At 39.4% G+C, this 12,166-nt stretch overlaps 1 protein-coding gene across 11 annotated transcripts in view; it reads left to right on the top strand.

Moving 5' to 3' along the window:
* Positions 1 to 12,166, top strand: part of LOC140464494 (ankyrin repeat and fibronectin type-III domain-containing protein 1-like) — a 924,898-nt gene that overhangs the window by 809,322 nt on the left and 103,410 nt on the right. For all 11 annotated transcript variants that reach the window (XM_072559619.1, XM_072559620.1, XM_072559618.1 and 8 more), the window contains one exon: positions 2,867 to 2,964. In XM_072559619.1, the coding sequence (XP_072415720.1) occupies positions 2,867 to 2,964 (98 nt within the window). The remainder of the gene's footprint in view (positions 1 to 2,866; positions 2,965 to 12,166) is intronic.

Here is a 12,166-nt window from a genome sequence, read left to right as displayed (position 1 = left end):
TCTGCAAACTCATTAACCATATCTCCTTTATTTACATCCAAATCATTTATATAAATGATGAAAAGCAGTGGAGCCAGCACCGATGCTTGCAGCACACCACTGGTCACAGGCCAAAATCAACCTTGCACCACCACTCTTTGTCTCCTACCTTCAAGCCTAATTTTGTAACCAATTGGGTAGCTCACCCTGGATTCTATGTGATCTAACCTTTCTAATCAGTCTACTATGCGGAACCTTGTTGAATACCTTGAAGTCCATTTGGACAACTTCCACTGCTCTACCTTCATCAATCATCTTTGTCACTTCTTCATGACCCATGTCAAGAATCCTTATGATTTTATTTGCTTCAATCTCGCCTCTTGCTCTACTAAGCTCCACTGGATACAAACCCTAACATGTTCAACCTTTCCTCATTTGATAACCTCCCCATCTCAGATATTAATCATTACCAATGTATTACATTTTCTGAATTGCTTCCAATGCATATAAATCCTTAAATAAAAGGTGATCAATACCGTATGCAATGCTCCAGATGTGTCTCATCCATACTTTATATAACTGAAGCATAACTTCCCTTTTGTATTTAATTTTCCTCGCAATAAATGCTAGCATTCTATTAGCTTTCCTAATTACTGGTTGTACCTGCTTCCAAACTTTGTGAGAATGTAGTGGTCCCTTGCATTTCAAGCCTCTGCAATCTCTCACCAATTAGGTAATATCCTTTTTTATTCTTCCAGCCAAAATGGACAATTTCGTACTTCTTTTCATATTATACTTTTTTTGTCAGATTTTATCCACTCACATATCCCTTAAGACTCCATATGAGAACACTGAATGTTTTATAATATTACAGGCAATTCCGCTAAAGAATTTCTTATTAATGTGAAGAGAAGGGCTCCCAGAGCCTAATAACTAACTATTCATCAGAGCCTTGTCAAGTTGTTAAGGTCTTTAGGGGCATCGGTTTTATTCATGTTGAAATGAGTCAGTTAGGTAGACTGGTGTGCAAGAGAATTTTACTGAGCAAGAGTCAAAACCAGAATCTTGATAATACATTACATTTTTGCAATTAAGCTCTCCAACCTTAAAAAGGTGAGTCAGTATGTCCAACTGCAGAGTCAGGAAGCTTACCTCCATGTCTTTTAATGAGATGCAAATGCAACTCATCAGAATCAAATGCCTCATCCCAATTAAGTACCATCTAATTAAGAAATACTTGCCTTCACAAACCTGGCTGCATATCAGAATTGTTCACCTAGCAAGCTTGACTCCTTTCAAGATTTCAGAGTGAGCTGCTTTGTCCTTCTAGCAATATAGTTTTAAGTTAAGGTCAGTTGCAGATTAAATTGTCCAAATAGAACAAAGGGAACACAAGGGGGAAGGCTGGGCCAGGGTAGGTGGAGTCAGCAAATGAGAGGTGTATGTCTCTTAAAGGAAAAGGATAGAGTGAAGACAAGAGAGGACACTAGCTGGCTAAACAGCGCAGGGGAGAGTGAAGGCAGCACAGGGGGAGGAGAGTCAGTGGAGAAGGTACACTGGGGTCAAGCCTAGAGTGGTGCTGGAAAAGCACAGCAGGTGAAGCAGCATCCGAGGAGCAGGAAAAATTGACGTTTCAGGCAAAAGCCCTTTATTAGGAAAGCTTTTGCTCAAAACGTTGATTTTCCCACTCCTTCAATGCTGCCTGACCTGCTGTACTTTTCCAGCACCACTGTAATCTGGATTTAATCTCCAGCATCTGCAGTCCTCACTTTCGCCTAGGGGAAAGGTGAACTGTCCATCTAAATATGGAAAGTTGGATATAGCAGCATGTTTCTGTCCAGGGTCATTTTTGGCTACTGGCTGGGCTGGGTATGGCACAGAGAACTAGATATCAGTGGTGCCAATGGTGTTATAAAAAGTTTATTTCTGTAGCTGTGAATGATGGTGCAGCATGGCATGGGTAAAGCCCTGTCAGAAGGCAAAGGTGAACATGGTAGGGTGGGAGTTCCAGGTTCTTGAGAGGAGATTGTATTGTCTTTTAGGTGGGCCAAAAAAAAAAGACAGTACAGATGCAGATGATCAATCTGACAAATGTCTACACTGGCGCAGTTAGACTGAGTGAGGCACCTCTAAGTGTCAGTTGGTAGTGAGTAGATGATGCCATTTACCCTTGCGGAGCATAGGAGATATTTATTCCTTTTCTTGTACTGGATCTTGCTTATCTTGTGGGACACATAAGAACTGATCTGTGCCTCTACTTCAGTCCAGGCTGCCTTGATGAGACGGGTTGGTCTCCTGTTGCCATCCTGCGGAAAAGGACCTTGACTTTTCTGGACACCCTGGAGTAAAAGCTCCAGTCAGTCATTGCTAAACCCAGTGTCCAGTTTTTTATTCCCCCTTTTGTTTAGACATCTCTAGGGAAATGTGGGGAACCAACACAAGCTGAATGATGTTACATGTATTCAGTGAATGAAGTGCTGCCTGGGTGCCCTTTAAAAATGTCTCCAGGACATTTGACTGTGGAAGTTACTAATTGGGGTGAGAACTGACTCCCTGTTCCATCAGATTTGTCATTATATTCATGCAAAAAAACCCACCTCATGCATAAATAATGAACTTAAAACTACCTTAGCTTATGAGAAAAACTAACATGCCCTCTATCAGAGGTGACTGGTTCTGTCAGTTCTACATTGGACTTAGGATCCATATGGGAAGATTCTGCTTTTCGTGAGAATTTCCCATCAAATTATGAGGAAGATCTTCAAGATATGATCTTTTGAACTTCCCCTTTTTCTTCTCCTAGAAAGGAAATACCTTTGCCCATATCTTTGCACTTTTACACTTGTAATTCTGCTTTTCAGCATTCATTGTTTCTGTTTCCTTGCAGTTGAATGGAGCACTTCTCATATCTTCAGTTCAATAACAGGAGAAGCCTTATTGGATGACATGAAAACTCTACTCTATACAATGACAGGCCTTATCACAGTAAGTAGGAAACATATTACTCATGTACTACCATGCAGTGAATTAAAAGTCAACATATAAATTATCAAAATTAATACCAGCTTCATGGGTAATTAATGATCCCACATAATGTCACTATTTGTCTTGGGTATAATTCAAATGTTAAATTAATGAAGTCACTGGTTGCATCATTCAGTTAAGATAAAGATTTGTTTCTTTGCAACTTTGATATCAATCAAACATCAAGATGTCGCATAGATACAGTACAACACGAAGCTCTGAGAGCAGACAGAGTTTAGACAAATTTATCCTCTGATGGGTGTTATCAAGCACAAAGATTCGGTCATAATGATTTTTTTTTAATTGAACTGGTTATAAGATGTTTGCCTGCAGTGTGTGTCTAATGGTAAATGTCAAATGACCACAGACTAGGAAGAACTTTTGTACATAATTGCATTTCAATGCAATTAGACCCCTTACCAAAACACAAAATTTGCACACCTCACCGTTCACATTTTGGGTTACACAACAGGCCTGACAGAGACACTAACATTCTCATGTATTAGTGGTTTGTTATTCTCCTCAGTCTCTGCATTGCATACACACTATTAAGAGCCCAGCATGATTTAAAGGTTATATCTATGTTATTGTTGGCTGTTCATCTGGGTAATGTTCCTTCACTAGGGAATTTCACTCCTGTGCTGTGCTGTGCTACTTGTTGTTCCATTTCCATTGTTAGGTTGCTGTGGACCTCTGGGACTGATAGTTGATCTGTGGAATGTGAAGGTGATAAGTTCATATCTTCCTGATCAGCTGCCTGCAGTTCAATATACAGACATCTGAACATGGAACAAGAGTAGGCCACTTGGAACTTTACGCCTGCTCTGCCATTCAATAATATCACAGCAGATCTGATTTTAACTTCAACTTTATATTCCTGCACACCCCTAATAATCTTTTATCCCCTTGGTAATCCAGAAACTATTGCCTCTTGATGAAGAAACTTCCAAAGACGGTCATCTCTCAGAGAAAATGGTTTTCTTCATCTGTCTTAAATGGGTAACCCTTTATTTTTAAACCATGACCCCTAATTTTAGAATCATCCTCAAGTAGCAACATCCTTTTCACATCTACCCCATCAAGTCACACAGATCTTATATGTTTCAATAAGTCAATCCTGACTTTTCTAAATTGCAAAGGATACAGGCCTAGCCTGTGTAATCTTCCCTCCTAAGGCAATTTATTCATTCCAGGTATTCTTCAAGTAAACCTTCTCTGAACTACTTCCATCTCATAACTTGCTTCCACAAGTGTGGTGACCAGTACTTTATACAGTACTCCAGATCTGATATCACCAAGTTCCAGTGTAGTTGAAGCATAGTTTCACTACTCTTGCTTTTGGTTCTCCTCACAATAAACCATAATATTCCATTAGCTTTCCTGCTTACTTGCTGTACCTGCATGCTAGTTATCTGTGATTAATGCACTTGGACACCTAGATTTCTCTGCATCTCAGAGCGCTACAATCTCTCACCATTTTAGATAATATGCATCATTTTTTTTATTCATTCTTGCAAAATGGGCAATTTCACACTTTTCCACGATATACTCCATTTGTCAGATCTTTGCACACTCACTTAACCCATCTGGGAATAGTTTTGTAATGACGTGCAGCAAGGTGGGATTTTGAAATCAGGCCTCCTGACCCAGTTCACCTAACCTATCGATATCTCTTTGGAGGCACTTTATTTCTTCTTCACAATTCACTTTCCTTCCTCTCTTTGTATCTTCAGAAAATTTAGCTATCATACCTTCTGTCCATTCATCTAGATCATTTATATAAATTGTAAACAATTAAGGCCCAGTATCAACCCCACTGGCATAACCTGGTGACATCCTGCCAGCCTGGAAAAGACCTATTTGTTCCTACTCTCTGCTTCCTCTTAACCAACCAGTCTTCTATCCATGCCAAATGTTATCTCCAATACTATGAGCTTTAACTTTCCAGAATAATCTTTGGTGAGGCACTTGTCAAATGCTTCCTGGAAATCTTACATCCACTGATTTCCCCTTATCCACAGTGCTTGTTACATCTTCAAAGAACTCTAATAAATTAGGATAACATGTTTTCCTTTTGACAAAACCATGGTTCTGCCTGATTACCTTGAACTTAAATAAGTGCCCCATCTTTAATAATAGCTTCTAACATTTTCCCTATGACAGCTATTAAGCTTACCGATCTGTAGTTTCCAGCTTTCTGTCTCCCTATTTAAATAAAGAAGTTATTTTCTTATCTAAAAAGGAGCCTTCCCTGAATCTCAAGAGTTTTGGAAAATTAAAACCAATACAGCTTGAGGAAGAGCTTCTTCAGTTATGTATATGTGATGGCATATCTGTTACATCACTTCCACCTTGCATTATGGATGTGACAACTGTTTTATGTGGCTCCCAAGTTGACAGTTGGGCTTTTGTTGAGTGTTGATGGTTTATGCTCTCCCTGGCTGTCCAATACTCAACTCTGGCAATAGTTTAACGTTGTGTAAAATTTGGCTTTCTGCTATTTCACCTTGATTTTGTCACTCACACTGGTTTATACTTCTGGCCTCAGTTGCTTGTTTGCTGTTGAAACAGCAGTTTGTGCTGCGTGACGTTGTTCTTTGTACTGAACTACTTACCATTCCTTCAGCAGGCATGTTTCTCCAAATGAGGATTGCCTTTTACGCTTCTGTGTAGGATTTGCTCGATTTCTTTATGATTCCTTTTGCAATTTTCACTTTTCATTTGACTGGGGATAGCACAGAGATTGTGTGTGGTGTTGAATTTCCCAATTGTTTAATGAAGCAAATAAATTCTTCACTTATGAACTGAGGACCATTATCACAAAATGTAATATTGAGATTCTCATAATAGCTGAAATATGTTTTCAGGTATTCAACAAACAGCAATAGTCATCACAGTCAGCTAATCGACTTTCCAGTAGTCAGAGTGCTAGTCTATGGTGACAAGATAATTACATTTGCATGTGAAGAGCCCCACTCCCATCCATTGTCTGTCTGGGATATCAAGTGTCATCAGCAGTTTTCCAGCTTGCTTAGCTTTGCACTATTTCGGCTGGTGTGGGTTTTGATCCCAGGGCCATTGTATCAAAAAGAATAGAGGTAGCACACTTCTACATCCCATTTGTCTTGCAGTGTTTTGTGGTGATCTTTGATATTAACCGTCTTTGTTCTTTCCTTAGGGTGATCAGGAACTCCTGGTCTAGACAAGGACATAGTGTGGCACATCTCCCTGGATAATCTTGCTCCCTCCTGCATACCTATCATGTCAATATCTCTTATTTTGGTGATTTGTCATGATTGTTATGTCAATCATCTGTGTAACCCTCTCATCCATTGATCATGGGACAGCTCCTCCTAATTTTGGATAACCATTGTCCATTTGCCTAACTCCATTTTTAGGTTAATTTTTCATTCCTTGTGGAAACTAAAACCTTTTATTTTTCAATGTACTGCACTGATAATGGAGTAGAATGGCGCCTGATCAATTTTGACATGAGTCATTACCTTGGTGATTCTTCTAACCTCTCCTCGGTTTTCATTTACTAGATATTTGCTTATATTTGCAGAAGGCTAGTTACTGATATGACAATTAAATGGGAACTCAAGCTATGCAGGAAATACCAAACATGGAATGCTAAGTGAACAGAGGTTCAAGGGGAACCCTAATTTCCAACACCTTATATCAATTATTGATTTGACTAAATGAACTTGCAGCATGGCGTGGTGATTCATCAAGACCTTCAGCTGCTATCAGTCTTGCAGTCATCTGTACTTGAGTTTTATGCTTCCACTTAGCCATACATTTATGTGCAAAATGGTTCAGATGTGTGCAGCAAGAACACTCCTTTTCCTCATGCTAGTATGCTTTCTTCTCTGCACAGTGTCTTCCGCAGTATTTGCAATTTCCCCTTTGTGATTGTTCTCCCTTTTGGGGCCGGAGTATCTATTGGCATTATGTAAGACCTAGTCTGTCATGAAAATGTTTTAGCTATTGATTTACAACCATAGCAAATTGTCCACCTGCCAATTACTTGGCTTCTCATTCCTCCAGTAGAAGTGTCCTTATTGCAGGATTCCTTATGCCTATACAATTCTCTGCTTGAATAGATCATCTTTTAATTGCACAAATTCACGGGATTTTGTAAACGGAGTTAATGAGTTCACATGTTGGTCAATAAACTCTTTTGTACCTTGGGCCCCAGTACTGAAAACTACATTCATAAGTTCGGTACACTTCTGGTTCAAACATGTCTTCAAAACATTAAAAATTTCTGTTTTTTTTTCTATTCTTTGGAGCAATTTGGGGTTAAATACATTCTGAACTATTCCCTTCCTAAAGTGATAAGAATGTAATGATGGACAACCTTGGCCGTGTTAAACAAATTTCATCAGTGTGTTGAAACACTGCAAATTTTGCTTCACGCCACCTTTCATTTTGACTGAATCTTGGAGAGGAATGGGACAGCCATTTTTTCTCTCTTCTGTTTCAGTTGTATCATGTTTCTTTAGGTTTATTTTAGTTTAAGTTGCTCATAGTAACTTTCATACCTCTGAATATTCTTATGATGCTCAGTCAGTAACTTTTTCTCACATACCTGACACTACATAATGAGCACAGCAGAATGTATTGAAAAGACCTTAAGATGGCTGCTTGCAGTATCTCTGCTTCAGATTTTCCTCATATGCTGCCTGACCAGCTGTGCTTTTCCAGCACCACTGTAATCTTGACTCATATGGCTACAGCAGACCAGGAATAACATTAGTTCATGATTGTTTTCAGTACAATAATATTGTACTTAGACTGGTGATTTGTAAAGTTATCATCAGTTCCTTGAGAGGTAGAATCCACTTGAATTTTATGACCTGTTACAATTCAGATTTTTCTCTCAAAACTTCTGATTTGAATTACAGTGAAACAGCAGTTACTGGAAACAGGTCGTGTCTCTTCCATTGTGTGTTTACTTACACATGCCATTTGTAACTAGTATCAGGAAACAGCCACTAATCATAATATTGATCATTTATCACACGAGATGCCTACCCAGTTTTCCAATTACTCAAAAAAGGTGTATATACACTCACAATCAAGTTAATGTAATTGGGTTCCAGTTTGATTTAGTCCCTTCCCTCTCCCTACCTCACCCTCACATTTGATGGTTTGCATTGCCCTTAATGGGCACTGCATGCAAATACTTGATTACTGGTAGTTAAAAGAAAAAAAGAAAGAAAAAAAAATCACTTTTTGGTGGTGCGAAAGTCACTTAGTTGTGTGTAACATACTTTTGCTGCGTGAAAAAAAGTAATTGGGTCTAACCACAACCTATTAACAAAAAAAAAGGACACTCTTTCTTCATACTGTCTTGAAGGTATCTTTGTGCGCATGCACATTTTCCATCATGCAGTTTTCTTTATTGGTAGTGTTTATTATAGTCTTGAGGGAAATTCAAATTTAGCTTGATGTTTTAATAAACCCAGGTACAAAGTCAATCTTGGGACAATCAAGTGTGATCAGAGGATCAATTTAATCAATCATTAGGCATTATATCAATTACATTACCACAAATAGAACATAGAACAGTACAACACATGAATAAGCCCTTTGGCCCACCATGTCTATGCAGATCATGATGTCATTTCTAATCTAATCCCATTTGTCTGCATGGTCCATAACACTATATTCCCTCCATGTTCATGTATCTGTTTAAATGCATCTTAAACGTTGCTATCATATCAGTTTGTACCACCACCTTTCAGGCACCATCTGTGTAAAACAAAACTGGCCTCGCACAGGGGAGGCAATGGCTTAAGGATATTATCACTGGATTGTTAACTCGAGATCCAGATATAAAAAGGTGGCAAAGGCCTAATGGTATTATCACTGGACTATCAATCCAGTGATCCCAGTAACATCCTGGGACACAGATTCAAATCTTACCATGGTAGAATTTGTTTCCAATTTTTTAAAAATTTGGAATTAAGGATCTAATGAAGACAATAAATCCTTTGTTGATTGTTGCAAAGCCCCATCCAATTCACTAATGCCCTTTAGGGAAGGAAACTGCAATCCCTACATGTGACCTCAGACCCACAGCAATGTGGTTGACTCTTAACCTGCCCTTTGGGTAATAAATGCTAACCTAGTCAATGACACCTTCATCCCATGAATGAATAAAAAAGATTTCCACCACTTTGTTAGAGGTGACAGGTAGTTCTGTGGTTAGCACTGCTACGTCACAGCACCAGGGACCAGGGTTTAGTTCCACCCTTGGGCAACTGTCTGCATAGAGTTTGCACATTCTCCTCATGTCTGCATGAGTTTCTGCTGGGTGCTCCGGTTCCCTCCCACAGTCCAAAGATGTGCAGTTTGGGTTGATTGGCTTTGTGAAATTGCCTATAGTATTCAATATATACTATATTATAGTATTCATGGATGTGTAGGTTAGGTGCATTAGCCATGGGAAATGTAGGATTACAGGGAAAGGGTAGGGGGCTGCTCTTTGGATGGTCAGTGTGGACTTGTAGGGCTGAGTGGATTGTTTCCACACTGTATGGATTCTATAATGTTCTGAGGATCCAGGTTCGAATCCTGCTACAACAGATGGCGTAATTTGAATTCGATAAATATCTGTAATTAAAGAGTCTAATAATGACCACGAATCCATTGTCGATTGTCAGAAACATTCATCTGGTTCACAAATGTCCTTTAGGGAAGGAAATTGTCTCCCTTATCCAGTCTGTCCTACATGTGACTCCAGATCCACAGCAATGTGGTTGACTCTCGATTGACCTCTGGGCAATTAGGAATGGGCAATAAATGCTGCCTGGCCACCAAAGTCCTTATCCTACGAATGGATAAATTAATAAAGAAAAACATCTCCTTTAAAAACTTTCCCCCTTCCACTTTAAGCCTATACATCCTCGTACTTGATACTTCCATCATGAAAAAGACTGCCTATGCACACCTTTCAATTTATATACTTATTTCAGGTCACTCCTCAGCTCTTGCGAAAACAATTTAAGTTTGTCCAACCGCTACTTATAGCTAATATGTTCCAATCCAGCCAACCACTTTTGCTTCCTCTCTCATGCCTGCATGTTATTCCTATAATGTGGTAACAAGAATGCATACATTGCTACGTGGACTAACTAAGAAGTTTTATACAGCTGCAAAATGACTTGCCAATATTTATACCCAATGCCCTGACTGATGAAGGCAAGCATACTATATGCCTTTTTTTAAACCAAGTTATCAACTTGTATCGCCACTTTCAGGGAGCTATGGACTTGCACCCCAAGAGCTCTCTATATACCAATGGTCCTGCTACTTGCTGCATACTTTTGTCTTGCATTTGACCTCCCAAAATGCATAATCTCAGATGCCTGGATTGAACTCCACCTGCTGATTTTCCACCCAACGTATCTATATCCTGCTGTATAGAGTCAAAGATGTACAGCACAGAAATAGACCCTTTGGTCCAACTCATCCATGCTGACCAGATATCCTAACCTAATCTAGTTGCCAACATTTGCCAGCACTAGGCCCATGTCTCTCTAAACCTTTCCTATTCATATACCCATCCAGATGCCTTTTAAATGTTGCATTTGTACCAACCTCCACCACTTCCTCTGGCAGCTCATTCCATAAATGCGCCATTCTCTCCATGCAAAAGTTGCCCCTTGGTCTCTTTTATATCTTCCCCTTTCACCCTAAACCTACTCTTCTAGTTCTGGACTCCTGACCCCAAGGAAAAGGCTTTGTCTATTTATCCTATCCATGCCCCTTGTTCTTATAAACCTATATAAAAAGGTCACCCCTCAGCCTCCGATGCTCCAGAGAAAACAGCCAACTTATTCAGCCTCTCCCTATAGCTCAAATCCTCCAATCCTGGCAACATCCTTGTAAAATCTTTTCTGAACCCTTTCAGGTTTCACAACACCTTTTTGATAGGAAGACCAGAATTGCAAGTAATGTTCCAAAAGTGGCCTAACCAATGTCCTGTACAGCTGCAACATGACCTCCCAACTCCTGTACTCAATACTCTGGCTTATAAAGGAAAGCATACTAAACGCCTTCTTCACTATCCTAGCTACCTGCAACTCTACTCTCAAAAGAACTATGAACCTGCATTCCAAGGTCTCTTTGTTCAGCAATACTCCCTAGGACCTTTCCATTAAGTGTGTAAGTCTTGCTCTGATTTGCTTTTCCAAAATGGAGCACCTCACATTTTTTGACATTTTTCCTCACCATCTGCAACTCCAACCTGCAAACTTAATCAGACTACCTACAGTTTCATCCAAATTTTATATATATGAGGTTCTAGCACTGGTCCTTGCACAACACCATTGGTGACAAATCTCCAGTCAGAAAAACACTCCTCCACAACTACCCTTTGTCTTCTATGACCGAGTCCTTTACCAACTCACTGTGAATCCCATGTGACTTAAACTTCTGGACCAGCCTGCCATGAAAGTCCTTGTTACATGCTTTAGTAGAGTCCATGGAGATACCATCTATTGCTGTACCCTCAATTGTCTTCATGACTTCCTTAAAAAACTCAATCAAATTTGTGAGACAAGAGCTCCCAGCACAAAGCGATTCATAAGTCCATTCTTTTCCAAATATGAATAAACCCTGTCCCTAAGAATCCTCTAATAATTTCCCTACAATTGATGTACAACTCACTGGCCTATAATTTCCTAGATTATTCCTGTTGTCCTATTCAATATTGGCTCTTCTCTAGGCTTCTGAGACCTCACCTATGGCTAGAGAGGGTATATAGATTTCTATCAAGGTCTCAACATTTCCACATTTGCCTCCATCAGTATCCTGGGATAGATCCCATCAATTTTCAGGGTAACCAAACCTCTTCCTCCTTGATATCAACATGCCTTAAAATGTACCCCTCCCTAATCCTACTATGTCCTCCTTCTTGATAAATACTGATGCAAAACTGTATAGAATGTGTTGTTATGTAGTGGGATTTCTTACCAACCCTGATATGGATGTACACGCTCACTGATTGCAATGTAATAACATGATGAAAAATTGTTCTAGAGGTAAAATAGGATAACATCATCATGGACCCTTAATCAATAATACCTTGTTTGAACTTAGAGTATATACTAATTTTATTATGAAATGTATTGCTTTGTTAATGGCCAAA

Source organism: Chiloscyllium punctatum, chromosome 40 (genome assembly GCF_047496795.1).
Source record: "Chiloscyllium punctatum isolate Juve2018m chromosome 40, sChiPun1.3, whole genome shotgun sequence".
In the NCBI taxonomy this organism is placed as follows: Eukaryota; Metazoa; Chordata; class Chondrichthyes; order Orectolobiformes; family Hemiscylliidae; genus Chiloscyllium; species Chiloscyllium punctatum.
The sequence above is the reverse complement of the archived record's forward strand: the minus strand, read 5'-3'. Positions and strand labels throughout refer to the sequence as shown.